Source organism: Ascaphus truei, chromosome 4, assembly GCF_040206685.1.
Source record: "Ascaphus truei isolate aAscTru1 chromosome 4, aAscTru1.hap1, whole genome shotgun sequence".
NCBI lineage: Eukaryota > Metazoa > Chordata > Amphibia > Anura > Ascaphidae > Ascaphus > Ascaphus truei.
This window is the reverse complement of record NC_134486.1, coordinates 395,853,236-395,878,196: the sequence shown is the minus strand read 5'-3', so window position 1 is coordinate 395,878,196 and position 24,961 is coordinate 395,853,236. Positions and strand designations below refer to the sequence as shown.

Sequence of the window (24,961 nt, the reverse complement as noted above, 5' to 3'; positions counted from 1 at the left end):
GGCTGGGTTGCTCAACTCCAGTCCTCAGGCCAGCCCCCAACAGGTCAGGTTTTAAGGATGTCCCTGCTTAAGCACAGGTGGCTCAATCCTGAGCCACTGATTAAGCCACCTGTGCTGAAGCTGGGATATCCTGAAAACCTGACCTGGTGGGGGGGAGGGGGGCTTGAGGAATAGAGTTGAGCACCCCTGTATTAAGGCACTATTATCAAGTGTTGTCTATAATGCTAATGATCCCCTTATTACCCACTACCATGTAGTATTAATTGCCTATAGCCTTTTTTTCTTTTATTCTCTGCTATTTGTGCAATAAAGGTTCCAGTACTTGAGTGAAAGCCTATGGGTCAACTGAATAGTGAATACCTTACACATTACAGCTATCACATCTGCCCTAATTTTTCGTTTCCTACAGCCCTAACATACCAATTCTCTTCCAGCAATGGAATAAAACATATACAAGTTCTAGCGCTGGAGGCTTCACATGTCCAAGGGGAGGTCACACAATAGTCACTAAAAGACTCTGACCAATGGGTCCAGAATGTCAGTGCTTAGGTTAGCGGTTTATCCCTTAAATATTCACTTTTACTTGTAGCAAAGCATTGTAAAGAAAATATTGTGGATTCCTGGTGGCTTTTGTACACAAAATGGCAAAAAGAAGGGCAGCGCACTGCCATAAAAAAAGCAGGTGGCGGCTCACAAATAAAATTAATTATTCCTAAAATGGATCGAAAATAGCTCAAAAAGCACCACACCTACGCGTTTCGGGCCATGTGCCCTTTATCAAGGTGATACACATGGATAAAGGGCACACGGCCCGAAACGCGTAGGTGTGGTGCTTTTTGAGCTATTTAGGGGTGCCAGTGAGCACTAGGTACTAGTCCCTTATCCCTTGCCAGCAGGGATGCTGTACTAATACCCAAATACAGTGGAGTGGTCCAAGCAGAGATATATACTTTATGGGATTCAATCTGCTTCTGATGCGCTGGTCACCTATATTTGGCTTTTGTACAATCCTTGTAAAATGGCGAATCTGGGACAGAAAAGTGAGTCACCGTTAAGATGGTGTCAGATGTTCTTTCTCCATCACACAAAGTCCCACATTTGTGTCCCTGGTTAAGTCGCTGAGCGCTTTGTATGTGTTCAGAAAGTTTGAGAGGGAATGAGTGAGTAGCCAGTGTGGGGACAGCAGGTGGATTATACACAGACGCCTCAGTTATTGCTTTTTAGGTCTCCTTTTGGAAAGATGAATATTAAATGATGAAAGAAAATGAAGAGTGCATTCCCACATAGCAGACGTTGGGGTTCCCGTATAATGAAATCTTTTAGCAACATGTCAGCTTTTCACTTAAATATTTCTTCTTTTTTGTTTTGCAAGTTGAGGTGTAAAAAAGATTTTTCAATTTGTAATTTAGTTTATTTGGTCCAAAGAGGAACATCACCAAAAATGTATGTTGCATAGAATTCAATACAATATTACTCTAGAATAAGACTACTGTAAGGATTCTCAAAAAATCGATATGTGACAGTCTTTATATATTTGTGTGTGTACTGTGTATATACATTCATGTATACATAGATACAAACCTGTGTACATAGATATTCATATACTGTACATTTGAATGCGGAGTACAACTTAACTGTTATTAAATAATTATGATCGAGCATGAGAGTGATTTGCAGCTTTTACGAACAGTTTTTTGGTTTGTTGTTGAATAACCAGATTGCAAACCTTTGTGCCGATCAGAGAGCTCCGTTTTAGAGTCTGCGTTGTCAGGTTGAAGGACAGATCTGTACAGTAGCAATCTGATGTAGGAGTTGTGAGCGTATCCACGTTTTTACTCGTTTTGCAGTGGTACAGCATTACTGGTAGTTGTGTTATTTGGGAAGATACGTGTATGAAACGGGAATAATTTAAACTCTCCGGTGACAGTGGAGTAACATGTTGCTAAATTGGTATCTGTTATATTTCTGACCTGTTTTGACAAGTGATGAGAAGTCAAGCGCGAGTTTTCTGGAGGTATTGAATTGCATTGTATCACTCCAAAAAGTTGGGTGTTTATTAAGGACTTTGTTTGCCTTTAGGAAGCCTTTAGAGGTCAACGCTCATGAATTACTGAAACATATACGTGTTGTAGTAATTTGACTGTAATAAATGCACTACAGTGTGTGGGATTTAAATGTCGTGCATAGATTACATACTGTATAGTGTCTTCAATATACGTTTCCACTTGTACTTCCTTCTTACAGGAGACTTTGTAGTGAGGATGCAGCCTCAGACACCCTGGGGTTTTATTTAATAAAGTGTGGTACTGCACAACCCGCATTGACTTGCTTGAGCATTTTAATCTGGTAGTGCCCAGCCGGCACTATCGCACTTTAATGAGTAACCCTCTTGGTGTACAGCACCTTCCTGCTCCAAAGCGCTTTGCAGTTATTTGTTAGATGCCTTTATGCAGCCTCTAAGCTGCAAAGTTCCAGTGCTTGGGTCTGCAACGTGTGCAGGTTTTGGGAGGTCACGTGGAGTTAAACTGCACTGCTCCCATTTCAGTGATCACACACACACACACACACACACACACACACACACACACACACACACACACACACACACACACACACACACACACACACACACACACACACACACACACACACACACACACACACACACACACACACACACACACACACACACACACACACACACACACACACACACACACTGATAAATGAACCCTTAACTCTCCTGGTAAAAAAAATACTTCCAACGTGACCACCAGGTCAGCTTTGGCTACTGCGGCCAATAGATGCGACACTGAGAGGTGACATTGCAGCTTTTTATTGGTGACTGTTGGCCATACTAGGTTTTTTTTTTTTTTTTTTTTTTTTTTGCCAAAATGTGCCAATATTTTTATGGTAACATTTCCCAGGAACTGAGGGGTCCCTAATTCTGGGAGCATCAGAGTGAGCTCTACGGGACCCCATGGTTCTACTTAGGCAATAAGTCCACTTGGACGGTTGCTGCTTTTGTAGGCGTTTTCCAAACTGCGAGGCGACACTGTTTCAAGTGGGGCGCAAAGTGTTGTCCAAAAAAACAACTTTTATCACAGGCAAATAATAAACATGTACACTGTATGCAGGGGCGGATTGTACGTACCTCCCGGGCCGGGTGATTCCTTGACGTCCTTCCTCCTCCTGCAGTGTCCCGGCGGCGTGATGTCATGGCAATGCGTCTTCATACAACGTCGGGTCGCCATGACAACACGACACTGCTGGAGGAGGGCCACTCTGGAGAAGTTAAAGGGGGGGGCGCAATTTGTTTCCTACAAAGGGCGGCTCCGTTACATAAGGTTTGGAAACCATTGCTTTAAGTGGTCGTGGTTGTAATCAAACACAACATGTTCTACACTCAAGACCACACAGCCTTCATGCGTGTAAAATACTGGGGTTTATGTTTAAGCGAATACGCCACAGCAAAGCTGCATATTGCTGCATTCTGAACAAACGGATATATGTTTCATTGAGAGCTTTTGTGGCTATTTTGATTTTCATTGAATGACTTCTGTATGTGAGCTTGTTACTTTACAGCGGCAGTGCCATTTACTTGGATAAATTGGAGAGACAATGAAGTGAATGTAGGTTCCCTGCGAACAACACAATGACAAATCATAACCAACCAGGAAAAAGGATGGGAAATTCCCAGTGATTGACTAACATTATAATTCTACTGTTCAATATATTAGTAAATATAAATTATTTCAAGGAAACCATTGGCTTCAATCAACTATGCCTTAATCCATTCCTTTCTGTTTGGCATGTGGGGTGAGTCTGTTAACCTGAGGTTAGTTTACATTTGCGATACCTCAGTTCTGTTGCTGTATAGGCCGGGGATGAAATGCATTGCTGGTCAGGCAGCTGTAATTTTAAAGTCAAATGCATCCTCCTCGTTGGTTTAAAATCGGATTACATTTTCCTGAGCAAGGGGAAGACTGCATCGCAGCACAGTGAACAGAAGCCAATGTGCCGGTTATGTGGCATTGCTAAACAAATGCTACTTTATACACAGAGGCTCATAATTCTGCTTTATTTGCATCTGATAAGTGGCATCGCTGCTCTAACGTTCTTGCTTGGGGAGTTTGTTATCTTGGAGCGTATGTTCATTTTGTTCCTTACAATTTTGGTATTTCAAAGCAATGCACAGATAAGCTGGCTGTTATCATTCTTTAGTGAACCAGACAGACTCAAGGGAAAACATATTATATCAGTGTTTGGCTGTGTGGTGTAACATATTTTTTTCTAAAGTGCCTTTTCCCCTGGTTACTACAAATATTTTTTATTAACTAAACAAGAAAACAGTACATTTTATTCAGATGATTGTTAAATTCTGTTTTGCAAACTGCCAGATATTTAAAAAATAAAATGGTGTAGAAGCATCGAAACAGGATTCAGTGTAAAAGTTTGTTTAACGCTGTCCAATGTTTCTGTGGTGTTTTTGATGCCTGTCTCACTACACGGTTCACATGACATTGTGCAGGAACTCTTGACAAGATGGCAATTTGAAAGAATATGTCAATCTCTAGGTATTGTACCAAAGTGTCCGGTTGGGTACTTCCTTCGAAAAGTGCTGTTCCCATGACAAGATGTTGAACTCCTCTTCCACAAGGCGGAAGACGCTTATCATCTACAGTGACTAGAGAGGCTGCAAGGAACTAATGGAAGTTTCTTCTCTGCCACATAAGAAAATACAATGTGGTCTTAATGTTTCCGTGTTTCTCTTGTGTTCACTTCCAGAAACTATGGCTACTGGTAATGATGGAGTTCCCATCTCGTTGCTGCAAAGCTGTTTCATGCATCGTTTTTTCACATTTCTCATATTTCTCCTCTCTAGTTCCAATGCGTGGCCCCATTGTTCTGACCATTCTTTTGCCATCTTATGTACCTTATTTACCTAAGTAAATGTTCTGAGTTTTGTTTTAATATGAGAGAATCTGAGCACTTTGGATTTTCAAAATGAATACATTATATGCCAAAGGGTGAACCCACGTTTCGGCTGACTGCACAGCCCTCGTCAAGGGATAAAAAGGCTGCACAGGCAGGCGAAACGTGGGTTCACCCTTTGGCTTTATAATAAATTCATTTTGAAAATCCGAAGTGCCCTGATTCTCTCTTATTATGTGGATCTACAAAACAGATAGAGGGTCTACCCTGGCTATAAGTATCTTTCTTCTTTTATGACATTTCTTTTGCCATCTTACCGCGTACCTTATTTATACACTTTTTGTATGAACGTCCTTCCAGAGTAGAAAGCCGCAAAAGGGACAGAATTTTGGACTTCCACTAAAAGAATTGGACGTATGCAGTCCTTGCATACAATATGTTTTCACTTCTTTCACAGAGATTTGTTTTGCGCTTGGAATTTGTACGTATCCCTGTTCTGCCTTTTTTAAGCTTGTGTGTCTGATCTTGCATTAATATTTGTTTGATAAGAAAAGCAGTGTTTTTTTTGTTGTCATCCTGGGTAACAGAATTAGTTAATTCCACACGAGCACAAACAATATGTGTCATGTAGGCACCATTTAAAATGCCCATTAAATAAGAGATTAATGCAGCTGTATTGCAAAAGTGACTGTAGAATAAATATCGATTTTATTTCAGTTTTGTGTTTCTTAGAATAAAACCACATTTATAGGATCTCAGAAAAATAAAATGGCTGAACAAGGAAGTTTGACTATTGTGATGCACGTTATCCAAGTTTTCATAGGCAGGTCGGTAGTCAAGCTTGAAGTTGCTATAGCTGATTTTGTTGTCTCCGTTGGATGACCTGTCGATCAGCTGAAAAACAAGGAAAGTGACATATCTAGACAAGTAGTGCACATGTCCCGTGATGAAAAGTGAATCTGAGTATGTGTTTATATCATGAAATGAATGGAAACTCAGAAGGAAGAAAGTGGGAGGCATCACACAGCTCACAAACAACCTGATGAAGGGGGCAAGTCTATACCCGAAATGTTGGTGCTTTCTTTTTACATGCCAAGAATAACGTTTATTTTGTCCTAATTTTTGCATCCCTTTCTTCCTTTTGTATTTTGTATTATGAAATGCCTACAGTTAAGGACAGTGACCATAAGGAGAGATGGCATCTCATACAATACATCCAGAAGTGCTGGCTCCACCTACATATATTTTGTTCCCATTCATTCTCCAGTGTTAGATGAGCAGAGCAATGCATTGCTCTGAAGTTGTTTACCTAATGCATCAGGCCTATTTTGTTGCCATCGTGGCTTTTGATTTTCAAACCTCATTCGTTTGAATCGCATTTTACTCCTTGCAAGGCCATTTCATTGATTCTCATCAATAATGGTATCGGGGCTTCAATAAAGTCTGACTTAAACCAATCACTTTTTTTTAAAAATGCAGAACATTAAAATCTACAGTATACCATTGCAGAAATGAGTATGAATATCCCAGCAGCTTACTTTTGCTTTGTCAAATGTTTGACTGAAAAAATTAGGTCTTGGAAGTATTTCTATCACTCAAGCAGTAATGATGAAGAACATTTATGAGCACCTTCACGTCTGACGTGTCCCAAACCTACCTTACTCCATAACCATACAGCATTCAGTGCTTCCATTGGGGCTAGGAATTCTGGGTAATGACATGCAAATGAGCACTCTGTGCATCACTTTTAGCTTCTTATCCACTTTTAACTCGGATCCCTTTAAGCTAATGCCTGCTGTTTTCCACAGCTTTTAGAGCAAAACCTGGGTTAAGGAAGTGCACGACCCGCAAACCAACTCTGTAAGGTGGAGGATTTTTGTCACGTACAAGAACTTGTGTAACTGGTATATCACTCAAGCAAAATGGTAAAAACATGTTAAAAAATATTCCATGTATCATTGTATGATTTTATGTTATTTCAGGTGTCTAGTCTGACTTGAAGTTTCTAATTCTTGGCTACTACAGTACCTGGTATTTGATTTAAGGAGCAGGGGCTTCTGTTCCGGACACATCAGCTTCTGCATTTGCAAACCAGCTGTGAATGGCATTTCTAAGCTTGATAGATATCCTGTGTCTGTAATAACAATCCCAGTTTATTGTGCACGAAAATGAGGAAGGAGTGTTGGGATATATCGTTTGTGATGCTTATAGATGATCAGTAAGTATTGACGATTTATGTCCATATGGGCAAAGAGAATATATTGTATACCACGTGCTCTCGCTTTCTTGTGACGAAACAATAGGAAAAGGCAGGCACTAAAACTCAGGAAACAGAAGGGTAAATGATATCCAAGAGAGCGTGTGCCCATGAAAAAAATAATTTAATGGATACTACAAAAAAACAGCTACATTACGGGGTACACAGACCCCCACCAACGCGTTTCGAGCGGAAGCTCTTTCTCAAGGTGACTGTCTAAAGTACTCACCAGTCTGTTTAAGTACCCATGAGGCGCGCTGCTGTCCACTCGTCGTTCACTTCCTGAAACCCTCAGGAGTGACGCGAACGTGATGACGTCAGCGCGTGCCGTGGGAAATACAAAATACTACAACTTTATTAACCAAAAATCATTAAAACAATTGCAATACAGAAAACACACATATGAATACTTGGTATAACTTTCAAGGATGAAAGAACACTGAAAAAAAAGTACATATTAAAAAGAAACATAAAATAAATGAATATCTCTATTAAAAGAAAGAAAATACCTAACAAATGGATGGACTAGTTAACTAATATCAATACATATAAGCACATAATGGTACGAATTAATGACCATTATAGACATATACACATATGCAGTGTTCGACAAACCTATACATTTGCACGCCCCGGGCGAGTGGATTTAACATTGTGGCGACCTCCTATTGGCCCAAGCAGCACACGTGTGGTACTAGGTGGCGAGTAGATTTTTTTGTTCGGCGAGTAGATTTTTTGGTGATTTGTCGACACTGCACATGTGCATAAAACGTCAACATCCATTTGAAAAAAAGAGAAATCGTATAATGAGCTGTAAAGAACCTGGGAATGAAATAACTAGGGCTGACTGGTATATTCAATGGTATAATGAATGGAAACAAATATATCAATTGATCATATACAATATTTCATTATAGTATTTATCAATTAGTACACTATTGACGTAAACAACCATATGCTTGAACCAAAATTCCATTTATACTCTAAGTTATTAATGAAACTATAAATATAAATATAACACACATAGGGTAAATGTAAATGAGGGCAATGTACAGAACAGGGAAAGTTGATAAAGAAATTAAATGAGAATATGTATGGACACCTATAAGATATAGATAGATAGTCCAATTTACTCATACAATAAAGAAATGATATATGATCATAATCCTCCCTTCTCAGAATTTAACCTGCATGAAATGCAGGACACCCCCCAGAGGCATAAGGAAACAGGGCAACAAATTAATTAACAAATGTTGCAGAGGAAGACAATTATTAATCAATGTAGATAGTGTGCCAGATCCCAATCAGAGTTAAGGCCATAAGGTATTTTGGTTTTTAATGTGAATATCCAGTAAAGTTCTCGTTTGTCTAGAAGTTCCACCCTATTGCCCCCTCTGATGGGATCTGGCACTTGCTCTATCCCCATATAAGAAAATGTATCAATACTTCCCAATCTGCAGTTGGTAAAATGTTGTGCCACTGGGTGAGTAAGATCTCCTTATGGCCTTAACTCTGATTGGGATCTGGCACCCTATCTACGTTGATTAATAATTGATAAAAATTTGTTGCCCTGTTCCTTATGCCTCTGGGGGGTGTCCTGCATTTCATGCAGGTTAAATCCTGAGAAGGGAGGATTATGATCATATATCATTTCTTTATTGTATGAGTAAATTGGACTAGCTATCTATATCTTATAGGTGTCCATACATATTCTCATTTAATTTCTTTATCAACTTTCCCTGTTCTGTACATTGCCCTCATTTACATTTACCCTGTGTGTGTTATATTTATAGTTTCATTAATAACTTAGAGTATAAATGGAATTTTGGTTCAAGCATATGGCTGTTCACGTCAATAGTGTACTAATTGATATACAATATTTCATTATAGTATTTATGATCAATTGATATATTTATTTGTTTCCATTCATTATACCATTGAATATACCAGTCAGCCCTAGTTATTTCATTCCCAGGTTCTTTACAGCTCATTATACGATTTCTCTTTTTTCAAATGGATGTTGACGTTTTATGCATATGTGTATATGTCTATAATGGTCATTAATTCGTACCATTATGTGCTTATGTGTATTGATATATTAGTCAACTAGTCCATCCATTTGTTAGCTATTTTCTTTCTTTTAATAGAGATATTCATTTAGTTTATGATGTTTCTTTTTAATATGTACTTTTTTTTCAGTGTTCTATCATCCTTGAAAGTTATACCAAGTATTCATATGTGTGTTTTCTGTATTGCAATTGTTTTAATGATTTTTGGTTAATAAAGTTGTAGTATTTTGTATGTCCCACGGCACGCGCTGACGTCATCACGTTCGCGTCACTCCTGAGGGTTTCAGGAAGTGAACGACGAGTGGACAGCAGCGCGCCTCATGGGTACTTAAACAGACTGGTGAGTACTTTAGACAGTCACCTTGAGAAAGAGCTTACACTCGAAACGCGTTGGTGGGGGTCTGTGTACCCCGTAATGTAGATTTTTTTTTTGTAGTATCCATTAAATAATTTTTTTAATGGGCACACGCTCTCTTGGATATCATTTACCCTTCTGTTTCCTGAGTTTTAGTGCCTGCCTTTTCCTATTGTTTCGTGTCAATTACCTCAGAAAAAACAGAAGCACACCCCCTGTTGTGGAAGAAGACTGGACAGTCATAAGGACATCACCAACTCTGACGTGAGTTATTTAATATCACATGCAAATTCTCCATTCTGATATCATATGTTGGGACACCTTTATTGTGAGGTCCCTTACTGCATTGCTTGTGGGGACCCTATCCTACTAGTCGGATTACAATGGAGTAGTGATTACAATACGATTGTTCCACGTGTTATGGGTTGGCTATCCCTTATTCATCATTCAGGGGGTTACACTTCAGGAATCTTCATTCAATTTCATTGAACTTTATTTTTTGTCTAGTACAATTTTTGAGGCTTTTTTTTCAGAGCACCACACATTTTGCCTTTTTCCTCGCTTTCTTATGGATTAATGAGGGACTCGCTATAAAAAGTACAAGGCAATATAATCGCGGAATCTTTTTTTTTTTTTTAAATCACTAATAAAAGAAAATCGATGATTCACCAAAAATCATAATACTTCAAATGTGATGATAAAACTGCAGGAAATTGAAGGTTTATATCGCAACTTGTGCAGATCTACCAATGAAATGTGAAAATGCTGCCAAAGTTTGCTCATGTATAAAAGGAAAGTCTTTAAAAAAAAACAAACAAAAAAAAAACTTGGGATTTCGGCTAGTTTTTAAACAAAAATGTGCACATTTGCACATCTTTAATGCTTCCTGACAGAATAATATTTTTAGTGATATACTTACACTTCCATTTAAAATGTGTAACAATGAATATGTTTTTTCATGGGGTATTTCCCTTTTTATTCCTACAGTATTTGCAATAATGTAGGATAAACCTTAAAAAAACTGGATCAAAAAGTATTTGGTCTCCCATTTTATTTTTATATATATACGTTTTTCCCTCGTTAAACATGAATTCTTTAGTATCCCTCCTGAAAGTGTTCATTTTACACTAGCCTTGTGTTCTGAGTGCCCCTCCCTCGTGCAGTAGCTTTGCTAACATTGTCTGTTCTACCCATGGCTTGTTCAAGCTCGACTCCAGTGATGAGTCACCTTATAAAAATGATTGTTTCCAACCTAAGTTTACTTTCAAACTTCCAAGCCACGTCCGCTTAAATTAATGGTTAACAGCACATTTTTAAAGCCATGTCTGCTTAGATTAATGGTTAACATCACATTTTTGTATTCTCCAGCTCCTACTTGGTGTAAAGAGAAAATGACTCTTGGGATATGTTCTTTAAGTGCATGGTTAAGCTGCATCTTCTGACTGTGTGTATGGCAGCATTAGCCAGAACAATACGAGGGCACAAAGCTCTGTTTTAATTTTTGTACGGTTCCTGGCTTATTTTTGCAAAGCCGCAATCTCGGTCATTCACAACTTTTGTATTTTATTTTTAATCATCTGAAAGGGAGAATATTGAGCAGAATTGCATTCTTTTTTTAAAATCCGGAAGCCTCTCCACCCCTTAGTTTCTGAGATATAAACACTCTGAAATACATAGCCAATACACTAACTGAAACATTCACTGGCTCTAGGAAATACAGCTAAGAAAGTGGATAGGAAGCTAAAAGCCAGACACCCACTGCGTGCTCATTTGAATGAATCCTTATCTGCAGTTCACCACTGTATGACACGTGCCAATAGAGCATATCAAGAAGGTTTGGAGACCTGTGCAGACATGCAGATGCTTTCATATGTATCTATACTATAATTCTAAGTTGGATCCCGTCTGTTTGTTTGTATGTCCGAAGCATTGAAATCTCACAAACGGCACCACGTAGCAAAACAAAACTTTCACTGTACATTCTGCTGCGGATTTGTAGGTCAACGCAACTATTTTGAGCTTCCATAGGGACTCGCCTCCCAAATTATGGACATTCTAAGTTTCCCTCGGCTGTCCAGAAAATCTGTTGGGGCAGGGGCGTGGCTACTATGGGAGGTGTGTGTCCTTGCCTGGATCGGGACTGTGTGTGTGTCTGTGTCTCTGTGTGTGATGTGAGATGTGCGGGGGGAGATTGTCTGCAATTATGTTTATTTTATTTACAAGACTTTTGTTCCAAATTTTGAGTGTTGCCTAGAAATATAATTTGATGGCTTAACCCCTCTAGTGCCAGAAAATCCTGCCACCTCTGTGGCCACGAACCCTCCAGCACTTCGGAATCACATTACCTCTCTTCAGGCGGACCACAAGACGAGTTCTATTTTGTGATGGTGAAGTGGTGGGGTTCCCACTACAGTGTGGTATGCAATCGTGTACAGCCCCCCAAAAATGAGCCACGGACATGCGGTGTACGTCATAAGGGTCCCTGGTGTAGCACTTTTCTTGACCTAAATCGTATGTCATTAGGGCACTGAAGGAGTTAATCTTCTGTAGTGATAGCTTTTCTGTGCTCACAGCACACAGATATAACATAACCTCCCTTAGCCTATTCCTGACCTTGTTAACATCATGAACTATTTTCTGTCCACATAACCCGAGCCGTCCTTGTCGTGACGTAGAAATGCTTCCCGCAGGTTAAAGTTACACATGTAGCTCTGCCGTTTCATCTGCTCCTGAATTAATAATACTAACCTTTCTAACAACTGCTCTTTCTCTGGCTACTTATTGTCTACACATGTCTTGCTGCAGATAGAAAAGATCCCTTGAATGTGTATCTACTTCCTCTACTATTATCAGTGTGACTACCTCATCTTAGATATCTTGTATTCACAATGACAAAACGTGTGCAATAAAACATTTAATATACAATATTGTGTTCAAGCAGCATTGGGGGTTTATATCTAAAGTGAAGCTGTGCATATTTTATGTAACGTATGTAGCCAGGTTCCCCTGCCTGCCAAGCCCCCTCACCTTCCCGGCGATCGCGGGTGCCGCCGAGTTCAATGGCGGTCCCGTCGGCCGATCGGAAGTGTGGAGGCGGTCAGAGTCCTGCTCGGGGGTTGCCGGGGACGCGTGCGGCCGGTTGTCAGGGCCGCAATCGCGTCGTTAGGGCTCCCGGCGCTCCCGAAGTAGGGCGGCGAGGGCGCCGCCAGTTTCTAAGTGGTTGCGCATGCGCAGTGCGGATCTTGGTGCGGTGGCAAGCCAGGGACATAGCGCGCGAACCCTAGCCTACCAGGGACAGGCTCTTGGAAGGGACTACAAGTCCCATGAGCTTCAGCTGCGCCCCACGTGACGCCAGGGAGCCAATAGGGCTGAAGAATCTCCCTGGAGGGGAGATTGATACATTTCCCGGGCAAAAAGCACGTTGGAGTTGGTGACTGGAGCAGCTAGGGGAAGGAGGTAGGGTGCAGGGGTCAGTGACTCTCTGCACTAGGCCAGCAATCCCCTAGGCCCCAGATAGCCCTGAGTCATCCTAGCTGAGTATTGTAGGGACAGGCCCTAGGTTAGGGACCCTGCCCCATTATCTATTGGCTAGTAGTGTACCACGAACATTGATCGGTTGCTAAGAGGGAGCTGGACTATCTCCACGGAGACCAAGCTAGCAGTGACTGCGGCCTGCTGGCAGCAGACAGACCCTCGCCAAGGTACAGACAGTGCGGAGCTGCGGTGATATTATCCACGCTGGAATTCACCCCACGCGTAGGAGGATATCCCGGCGGATCCAACCCCAGTGGTATAGCGGCACCCGTGGCTGGAGCCCGGGCAGGTAACCCACAAACTCACGTGCACCAACAAGGCCTATCACCAGACATAGTGGCTGCGCAGTCACACACACACATTGGTATATGACTTGGGAGTGCGAGACATTGGGTTGGGGTTACTGGACACAGGGTGGGATCACTCTTTGGAAGGTTAGCGTCCGCCGTGACGCATATGGTGTTAGCGTCCGCCGTGACGCATAAAGTGTGGGCACTCGCCGTGGTGCAGAGGTCGAGTGGTGTGGTATACTGTGATTAGTGTCTCCTCTATAGAGGGACACGTGTTATATGAAGTGTGATATATCTGTGTTATTGTGTTCTCAACTAAAAGCTCTTTGGTTATATCACGTATGTGTATTTGGTTATTGGGATTGTCCTGCGAGGAACCACTCCCCCTCTGGTGGGAGCCATCGCAGGTGGAGGCGCTGCATTGTTGTAAGTGAGTACCCCTAGTATAATTGCCCCAGGTTCCCCGTGGCGGAAGCTCAGCCCTCCTGCGAGCCAACAGGTAATGCACCACACCTATGGTAACCTTGTATGTTCCCTTGCACCCCACACTATATCTGCGATTGGGGGGGGGGAATACCCGTTACATTTGGAGGCGCTGCTGAGATTTCAGACCTGGGGTGCCCTATTCAAAACAGTATCACCGAAGACCAGCAACATGGTAATTCCCTCACGTCAAGAGGTCCACACGTGGGCTATCACCGTCCGTGAACCACCTAAACACGTTGTTGCCGTAGGGAACGTCCCGGCGTTAGTGGCAGAAACTGACATCCTGGACTCACTGAGAAAGCTCTTAGGGCCAGATAAAATATGGTACCGTGGCAGGGTGTTCGACTCTACTTGTCATTGGAGCGCCCTACTATTCACTGTGGGGCGGGACATATGCCCAGAAGCGGCCCCGAACACTCTAGTAGCTCCCGAGTGCCCGCCAGAAGGATACCCCCTTATATACTCGGACTTACCAGTAATAAGGGAAATGTTCTCACTAAGAGCCCTTCCTCAAGATCCAGATGAACCGTCCACCAGTACCTGGACACCACTTGCACCCGTGTCAAGTACCCCAAACCGGGGTGTCCGTCCCCAACCCAAAGTTTCCTTTACCCCAAGCGCCCTCATGGAAGCCAATAGTTGGGCTGACAGTCCGCTCTCTTCCCCCGACCCCGTACCCAGCGAGGTGCACCCCAGGCATACCAGAGAGAGGGTAACGAACGAAGGTTCCATAATGGGGGAGACGCTACCTCAATTCGTAGAAGCTTTCACCCTGGCCTCCCAGTCCCAAGGCTACCGGAAACTTAAGGCCTTCTCGGGAGTACTTCCAATACCCCAGGGGGAGGAGGGAATAGACCTTTGGAGGGAGAATGCAGTAAAAGTCGTAGAGGAATGGTCGTGCACTGACACTGTAAAGCGGCAGCGTATCATGGAATGTCTTCGGCCTCCCGCCTCTACCATTGTGACCATCCACAGAGACCAACACCCCGAGTTGACGGCGTTGGAAATGGTGGCGTTCCTGTTGGAAGCATACGGGCTAGCAGAAGACGAAGGAGCGATCTGGACGAAGTACTTCCATCTTTATCAGAAGGAGGGAGAGGACTTGTCGGCTTTTATTCACCGCCTACAGCTGGTCTTGGGAACCCTCCTCAATCGTAAGCTGATTCCCGCCTCTGGGATGGATGTAGCACTCCATAAGCAGTATCTGCGGGGATCAAGCCCCACTCACCCCATAGCCAACATGCTCCGCAGCAAGATAATGGACGGGGGCCCCTATAAGTTCACCGAGTTGCTGCGGCAAGTGAAACTACAGGAGGCTCATGTTATGCTACACTCAACCGCTAAACCTAAGAGCCCCTCTGTCTCCAAAGGAAAGGGCTCTACAGAAAAGAAGGAAGAGTCTGCTGCCTCGTCCAAGGGGTACAAACCAAGACCCCCCGACCGACCACCTTCCCCGTCCCCGAGTCGTCCGGAGAGCCGCCCGGTTGTATGCTATAACTGCGGTAAGAAGGGTCACGTCCTCCGTAACTGTCCAGAAAGAGAAGGTCATACAGAGGAACACCCTTCCGATAGAGGGAACTCAGCTCGATCAATGGTCTGCAGTGTACCTATGGCAGAAGCTGACCCCGAACTCCCTCATTCTGGAACCACGGATGCCCCTTCTGACGCTGGCCCCAGTGATGACGCCTCACCTTGTGAAGCTTACAGTCAAGTGGGCCCTGCGGCCATCGTGCCCGTGGTACTGGAAGGGATATACGCATCGGCCCTATTGGACACAGGGTCACAAGTAACCATAATATATCGCAAGTTCTATGACCAGCACCTTCAACACTGCCCCCTGAGGCCGGCCGACCATATGAAGGTTAGGGGGTTAAGTAATGAAGACTACCCCATCGATGGGATTGTAAGGGTCCAGCTGGAAATACTCCAACTGAACACCGGCAAGAAGCACCCCATGCAGGTAGCGGCCATGGTATGCCCGGAGCCCCAAGACCATTGCAAGTACCCAATCATCTTGGGAACCAATGCGGACATAGTACAAGCTATAATCCGAGCCTACTTGAAAGAGACCAACGAATTGCCGCTGGCCGATTCGCTCCTAGACCCCATCTTACGAGAAGAGTGCCACCGGGTATATGCCTTGGAGCGTCATGGGGACCTGTACAATCGTCAACGCGGACTGACAACCATATTACCAGGGAGAGTGCAAAAGATGGCCGTCTGGTGTTGTTATCCCGACCGAGACGAGAACGACCAACTGTTCTCGCTGGAGAGTGCGCCTGAAGAAGAGGAGGTTCATAGAGGGTATAGAGTACTACCCGAAATGAGGGAATGGACGGCTAAGATCCCTGTTCGAACCCACGTGTATGTGCAGAATCTCTCCCCATTTCCGATGGAATTTGATGTCGATCAGAAGTTGGGATGCATATATCCGGTCAGCCCGGTGGGAGCCATGCCTCAGGTGAAGGCGGCGGCCGCGCATGAGCGGGTAATCGATCTGGACTTCAACTTCGGCGAGTCGACGCTGTCCACCGAGTGGAAAGAACGGTTGACCACCCAGCTGCTTCAACGACGACATGTGTTCTCCACGAGCGAGATGGATGTGGGGTGCAGCCGTAGTGCCCAACATACCATTCGAATGAGTGATGCCACTCCGTTCCGGGAACGTTCTCGTCGCATCGCTCCTCGGGATGTGGACGATGTGAGGAACGCCATACAAGACATGGAAACCGCTGGGATTGTGACGGAATCTCGAGGACCTTACGTGTCGCCCATAGTGGTGGTGCGGAAAAAGAACGGGTCCGTACGACTGTGTGTCGACTATCGAACTCTGAACAATCGCACGATCCCAGATCAGTACAACCTTCCGCGCATTGAAGAGATCCTGAATGCGCTGAATGGAAGTCACTGGTTTAGCGTGCTCGATCTCCGATCGGGGTACTATCAGGTGCCTATGAATGCGGAAGACCAGGAGAAAACAGCTTTCGTCTGCCCCCTGGCATTCTATCAATTTACCCGTATGCCCCAAGGTATATGTGGGGCGCCTGCTACGTTCCAAAGGTTGATGGAAGAGACTATCGGGGACATGATTCCACGGGAGTGTCTGGTATACCTGGATGATATTGTCGTCTTCGGAAGGACTCTGGAAGAGCACGAAGAGCGATTGTGTAAGGTGATCGACCGTCTGGGGAACGAAGGTTTGAAATTATCCCTAGACAAGTGCCGATTTTGCCATACCTCGGTGACCTACGTGGGGCACATAGTGTCCGCCAGAGGGATCGCCACCGACCCTGCCAAGGTAGAGGCCGTAGTGAACTGGCCTCGCCCAGAGAATGTCACAGAGTTGCGATCCTTCCTGGGGTTCTGTGGGTATTACCGCCGCTTCGTGGAAGGGTACTCGAGCAAGGCTAAACCCCTGAACAATCTGTTGAAAATATACCCTTCAGAGACCGGGAAGAAGGCTGTATCGGCCCGCCAACCGTTCGGTGACAAATGGACATCTGAGTGTGAGCAGGCCTTCCTGAAACTGAAGAAGTGTCTGACCAAAGCGCCCGTGCTTGCATATGCGGATCCCGAACAGCCATACGTCCTGCATGTGGATGCCAGTCTAAATGGACTAGGCGCCGTCCTGCACCAGAAGCACCCGGAGGGTCTGCGGCCTGTAGCTTACATCAGCCGCAGCTTGACACCCAGTGAGCAGAGATACCCCGTCCACAAGTTGGAGTTTCTGGCTCTCAAGTGGGCTATCACCGAGAAGCTCCACGATTACCTGTACGGTGTCACCTTCGAGGTAAGGACGGATAACAATCCCCTCACATACATCAATACGTCGGCCAAATTAGATGCAGCAGGCCACCGATGGCAGGCCGCCCTCAGCAACTACAGCTTCTCCTTGAAGTATAAGCCGGGACCATTGAATATCGGGGCGGACGCCCTCTCCCGAAGGCCAGGACTACTTGCTACCCCAGATGATGAGGAATGGGAAGAACTTCCAGGACCCGGAGTGGGGGCTATGTGTAAAACTGCCGCCATAGTTAATGACCAAGTGGCCTTCTCCGAATTACGAGTGGCCGATTCCTTGGGATGCCAGTCGCAGGCTGTCCCCGCCGCCTACTGCGACCCAAAAGGGATGCACCTCACGCACGACAAGGTGTTCCGGTGGAAAGATCTGGTAGACTACCAAATACGAGATCCGGTCGTTAGTATCATCCGGCACGCCGTTGAAAAGAAAAACCCAGCCCTTCTGAAACGCGCGCCCAATGACTTGGTGGCCTTGCTCATGCGGGAATGGGACAAATTCGAAATAGACAATTGCTTGCTCTATCGGGTGGTGCAATACCACAACCACCCGGATAGGCGACAACTAGTCCTCCCTAAGAACTTACAATACCTGGTGTTGAAGTCCCTACATGATGATCATGGACATCTTGGTATAGACAAGACTTTTGGGTTAGTCAGAGATCGCTTTTTCTGGCCCAAGATGCGAGAGGCCGTTGAACATCACTGTCGCCGCTGTACTAGGTGTATTCAGCGCAAGACCCTACCTACCCGAGCCGCCCCCATGGGCCATCTTCAAAGTTCTGGTCCTATGGACCTCGTGTGTATGGACTTTCTGTGTATTGAGCCTGATAGCCGGGGAATATGCAACGTGCTGGTCATCACAGACCATTACACTCGGTATGCTCAAGCCTTCCCTACTAAAGACCAGAAAGCCCTCACCGTGGCGAAGATATTATGGGAAAAGTACTTTGTACATTACGGCCTTCCTAACCGCTTTCACTCTGACCAAGGAAGGGATTTCGAGAGTACATTGATCAGGGAACTGCTCAAAATGCTGAACATTGCCAAATCCCGAACGACCCCGTATCACCCCGAAGGGGATGCGCTACCCGAACGTTTTAATCGGACCTTACTAGACATGCTCGGGACACTACAGAGTGCTCAGAAATCGGAGTGGAGTCGACACGTGGAAGCCTTGGTGCATGCGTACAATTGCACCAGACACGAGTCAACTGGATTCTCCCCATACTTCCTCATGTTTGGGCGAGAGGCGAGATTGCGAGTGGATGTGCGTCTTAAAGTCTCAACGGATGGGGTACATAATGCTACCCACTTCAAATATGTGCAACGACTCAAAGACAGCTTGCAGCAGGCGTACCAGCAGGCAGAGAAATCCACCACTAATCTAAATGCTGACAATAAGAGGCGATACGACCATAAGGTCAGATATCAGGAACTTCGGCCAGGAGATGCTGTGTTGCTTCGGAACTTGGGCGTACCAGGCAAACACAAATTGGCCGATCGATGGAGAGACGGAGTGTATGAAATAGAATCCCAGATGCCTGGCCTCCCGGTCTATCGCATCAAAGACACTGACGGCCGGGTAAAGGTATGGCACCGCAACCATCTTCTCCCCATTCCACAAGTGGAAGATGAAGAGACAGAGATACTGGCTACACCGCTCAACGGTGAGCCCGACTTATCAGAGCTGGGTCAAGAGACTGTCAATAACGAGACCCACTCTGAAACTCCTGAAGATCCTATGGAAGGACCCTCTCAAAGGGACTGCTCCACAGAAGGGGCACCTCCCGGAGGAGCTACGGATAAAGGGCCCCGTAGGCCAACGCCTACTAAGGTGGCACCAACAGGCCAGCCTTTGGATCCACAGAGCCCGAGCTTTGTGCCTAACAGAGACTGTGCAGAGACATTTCTCCCCTCAAGTGAAGAGGCTGAGCCTCAGGACTGTGCTTATTACTCCCCCGAGGGAGTTGCAGAAGAACAACTCCGACGGAGCCAACGAATCAGGTACCCTCCAACTCGGGTAACCTATGATCAGATGGGGGCACCCCATTATGAAGCTCAGCAATGCTCTCGGAGCAAGATCCAATCTGTGATTGTGATGCTCACAGAATTGTGTAATCTCGTGTAGAGTCATGCATGCGCTAAGTTATGTTTGCAAATGCATTTTCATTATATAACTTGTGTATATAGTTATAATGAGTTGTGTCCCAAGCGAGGACGTTGGTTTTTTTACCCGGGGGAGGATGTAGCCAGGTTCCCCTGCCTGCCAAGCCCCCTCACCTTCCCGGCGATCGCGGGTGCCGCCGAGCTCAATGGCGGTCCCGTCGGCCGATCGGAAGTGTGGAGGCGGTCAGAGTCCTGCTCGGGGATTGCCGGGGACGCGTGCGGCCGGTTGTCAGGGCCGCGATCGCGTCGTTAGGGCTCCCGGCGCTCTCGAAGTAGGGCGGCGAGGGCACCGCCAGTTTCTAAGTGGTTGCGCATGCGCAGTGTGGATCCTGGTGCGGTGGCAAGCCAGGGACATTGCGCATGCGCAGTGATAGCGCGCGAACCCTAGCCTACCAGGGACAGGCTCTTGGAAGGGACTACAAGTCCCATGAGCCTCAGCTGCGCCCCACGTGACGCCAGGGAGCCAATAGGGCTGAAGAATCTCCCTGGAGGGGAGATTGATACATTTCCCGGGCAAAAAGCACGTTGGAGTTGGTGACTGGAGCAGCTAGGGGAAGGAGGTAGGGTGCAGGGGTCAGTGACTCTCTGCACTAGGCCAGCAATCCCCTAGGCCCCAGATAGCCCTGAGTCATCCTAGCTGAGTATTGTAGGGACAGGCCCTAGGTTAGGGACCCTGCCCCATTATCTATTGGCTAGTAGTGTACCACGAACATTGATCGGTTGCTAAGAGAGAGCTGGACTATCTCCACGGAGACCAAGCTAGCAGTGACTGCGGCCTGCTGGCAGCAGACAGACCCTCGCCAAGGTACAGACAGTGCGGAGCTGCGGTGATATTATCCACGCTGGAATTCACCCCACGCGTAGGAGGATATCCCGGCGGATCCAACCCCAGTGGTATAGCGGCACCCGTGGCTGGAGCCCGGGCAGGTAACCCACAAACTCACGTGCACCAACAAGGCCTATCACCAGACATAGTGGCTGCGCAGTCACACACATTGGTATATGACTTGGGAGTGCGAGACATTGGGTTGGGGTTACTGGACACAGGGTGGGATCACTCTTTGGAAGGTTAGCGTCCGCCGTGACGCATATGGTGTTAGCGTCCGCCGTGACGCATAAAGTGTCGTCACCCGCCGTGGTGCAGAGGTTGAGTGGTGTGGTATACTGTGATTAGTGTCTCCTCTATAGAGGGACACGTGTTATATGAAGTGTGATATATCTGTGTTATTGTGTTCTCAACTAAAAGCTCTTTGGTTATATCACGTATGTGTATTTGGTTATTGGGATTGTCCTGCGAGGAACCACTCCCCCTCTGGTGGGAGCCATCGCAGGTGGAGGCGCTGCATTGTTGTAAGTGAGTACCCCTAGTATAATTGCCCCAGGTTCCCCGTGGCGGAAGCTCAGCCCTCCTGCGAGCCAACAGGTAATGCACCACACCTATGGTAACCTTGTATGTTCCCTTGCACCCCACACTATATCTGCGATTGGGGGGATGGAATACCCAAAACAATATATGTTATTATTTCTCCCATATGTCAGCAATTCAACTAAATCCAGGTAACATTTATACTACTGGGGGCAATTTATTACACGCTCAAAAGGTGCACCAAGTATAAGAAACATATTAATTGTCTTACACTTTTTAGACATGTTTACGGAAAATCAGACTTTTTGACACTAACAAAAAGGGAAAACTTGGACGCTCTTAGAATCATTTTATACTGTACATTTTATTGTACTCTGTGAATTAGCCGCTCCCTGAACTGTATGTACGTCCGAGTTCTAGTAGCCGTAATGTATCGGAGAAATGGAGATTCGTTGTAGGCTGTGATACTATTTTGGGGGTTCTTTATAGATTAAATTATATTGTACAAAGCTATTTTTTATACTATTTTGGACCGACTCTCCTTGCTGTACGCAATATCTACCATTTTGCTCATCTCTACTTTACCATTTGCAGCACGCTTTGCCAAAGGTACAGGATGGAGGCTCTTTAAATATGTAAGTATATTTAGAATCATTCAACTCATGTGGTTCAATAGTGATTCTGGGACTATCCCAACGAGGTTTTGGGGAGTGGGTTTATAACCCATTTCTCTTTTCCTTCAGGGTCATTATGTCTATGTTAAGGACTCCACCCCACCTGGGAGTTGTTTTTCTGACTCACTTGATTTTTAGCCCCATATCCTGTGCCTTTGATTATTTCTGATTATTCTACAAACACATCATATGGATTCGGCGCTAGAGCGCGTATACCACAAATATTTTTTCTACATGGGCTTGTCTAAAAAATACTGGACACAATGATGACAGGTAAGGAGCGCCCTCCCCAGAATTTTAATACGAAATAGAATATGAAATGGTGCATACTTGGAGTGAAATTTAGAAAAAATGACGTAACAGTCAGATCATTTATAAATAACATACCTGCAGTCATACAGGTCTATGGCGAGCAATACTGATCACGTCACATGACCCTGTGGCATCATTTGATGCCGTGTTGCCATGGCGATGCATTGCTGAAGAGTCGGCGGAGAGAGGAAAGGGAGTTACAGAGGCCTCAAGCCTCCCCCGGCATTTAATTTAAATTCCTTGGGGAACGGTATCTGTAACCGTCGCGCCCCCCAGTTTGCTCACCCCTGCTTAATCAACATAGATGTGATTGTATCGCCTTCCTACCTGTGCTGTATATAACACTGTATATGAATGAGCACAGTGTAGTCACCAACTCTTAACCACTTGGTATAGGTTGGCCAGTTATTCTGCATTTGTACAAAATGTCCCAACTCAAGTGCCTTAAGGTAACCAAATGTCCACAATTCTGAGACCTTTTGTCTTTCTCTGCTTTCTTCTGAATTCAGTAATAAGGTAGTGAAGATGTACACATTTAGGAGTGAGAGAGGTATAATGAAGAAGGTATGGTAGGAGCTTGGCAGGCTCTTTATCAAGAAAGGAAAAGGTTTGCCAGCCGGTCACCCCTCCACCCCCCCCTCCCCGTCTCAGATTCAGTCTGTGTCAGCAATAATTCCAGTGTCCCTACTGCCCTAAGGTTTGTAACCTTAACACTGAGCTCCTCTAAAAAGGAATGTAAAACAGCAGCTACATAAGTAATGGTGATCTTATAAATGGCAGAGTATTACAGAATTAAAAGCTTTGTGTTCTTAATAAACTGTACACACCGTCATTATGCAGCGGGGTCCAGAGTTGCTTGCTCTATTGAGCTATGTACGTATGTAAACACTAGAGGGAGCCTGCGGTGTAATCACTTCACATATAGCATGTTTTTCCATACTCGGCAACAATTGGTGTGAGCAACTGTTTTGAATCATTTACAGTTTTACACATTGGGGTTTATGTCTGAAGGCAAAAGTGGCAACCAGCTGTCTCCCTTATGACCAATAAAAAAATCACCAATTATCTTTTTAAAGTAGTTCAATTGGGCTCTTACAGCCCAGCTCGATGTATTCTTTTATAGCGACCTAAGCTTTTGCATCACCTTACGCCTGCCTGGATACCTGAAACAGACCTTTTTTTCTGCCAGAAGGCCTGCAAGAAATGGGTAAAACTTCTCTAAAGGTGCTGCCGGTATCGCTATCCTTTCTAAAGCTCCCGCACCATGCGGACCAGCAGGAAGCCACAAGGGATATCATTCAGCTTCTTATTGGCCTGCAAGACCTTTAAACTGCCATATTGCGTGCCCAGCCGGGGCCTGTAAACCTTGAGATTTTTTTATTTAACTAAGCTGCAAAAGCCATTACAAGTACTAATAAGCATTTATTTGAATGCCTATTAATTATCTGGGTATCACACCATACAGTAGTGTGAAATCCCTCTATGTTTACAGAAATGGGCCAGGTAAAATAGCAAAACCAAGACAAATACCACACATGTACACAATTGTAAATTTTGCTCTTTGAACATCTCTGATGCCTTCTGCTTTACAGCAGTGAAGGGGTTACAGGAGACGTGGAAACATAAAGGCAGCTTACACTACCTTTTCAGTCTGGGTGCTTCCTCTGGATGTGGATGTATGTGTGTCTGCAGGGAATTCAGCACTTCAGCGGGAAACACGTCATCGTGAGCTTTAATGTAGTTTAAAACGTACTCATCGGCGTCGGTGATGATGAATCGGTGGCTAAAGACTGGAGAGAGAGAAGAGTTTTACAGAGGTAGAAATATCCAATCAGGTATTTGTGCCAGAGGACACAGAGGCTGCTTCTGTGCAGCATGGTGAACATTTTTATTTCAGGGCATACTTCGATTTCGTAAAAACGGCAAAGAATCCACTATTCTGAGGGCGTGATTGGGAGAAGCTGCACTTTGCTCTGTAATGAATGCATGTTTTATGCTCCAGTTTTTCTTGAACCACAGCAGCCTAAGATTAAACACACATCGTTTTCTGAAGTGAGAGTCCCCGCTAGAAAAGTTTGATTCCTGTGTAAAATAAGAAGTTTTATTTCCTATGTCATCTGGTTCTTAAAATTAGATCATAAGCTCTTTGACACAGTGTTTGGTGGTGCCCTTTTTACTACCATGTGCATCAATGAGTATACTAATAGCAGTGTAATAAACTGTTCTTCTGCTTCTGACAGGAAAAGTGGTTAATGCTTATAGCCATAAATAAGGAATTACTTTTCACTGACAAAAGTGCTGCTGCTCGTATTTTCGTATTGAACCATGCAGAATGAGGCTATGATATGGTTAACCAATCTTTAAGTTTAAAACATAATCTTCTTTATTCAAGTATCAACATTCTGGTGTAGGCTTCATCAGACTCCTGACGAAGCTTGGAAAAGCAAAACGCGTAGTGTGAACCTCTCAGACACTCATAGCAACAGTAAGACGCGTTATCCAGCCAGAAGTCCGTGACCGGATGTGACGTTGCCCTTACCGGAAGTGACGTGTCGGAACCCAGGGAGACGCCAGTGCAGCCAGATACCAGCGAGGCAAGTTGGAGGCACAGAGGAGACGCCTATAGAGACGCCGGGGACCCTGAGGAGAATGACCATAACAGCTGGGGACCCGGTGCCGGTATCAGCAACCCACGACAGAGCGGTGGCGGTGAGAT

General features: G+C 45.0%; 1 protein-coding gene across 2 annotated transcripts in view; it reads right to left on the bottom strand.

The window, feature by feature from the left end:
* Positions 1-5,620: 5,620 nt before the first annotated feature.
* The window catches only part of EFHC1 (EF-hand domain containing 1), a 56,552-nt gene continuing 37,211 nt past the window's right edge, over positions 5,621-24,961 (bottom strand). Inside the window, exons 9-11 of one of the 2 annotated variants that reach the window (XM_075598597.1) lie at positions 23,888-24,035; positions 6,964-7,069; positions 5,621-5,829 (exon numbers count right to left, since the gene is read on the bottom strand). In XM_075598597.1, the coding sequence (XP_075454712.1) occupies positions 6,976-7,069; positions 23,888-24,035 (242 nt within the window). In that variant the 3' untranslated portion in view covers positions 5,621-5,829; positions 6,964-6,975. The remainder of the gene's footprint in view (positions 5,830-6,963; positions 7,070-23,887; positions 24,036-24,961) is intronic. The other variant, XM_075598598.1, reaches the window with a different exon arrangement.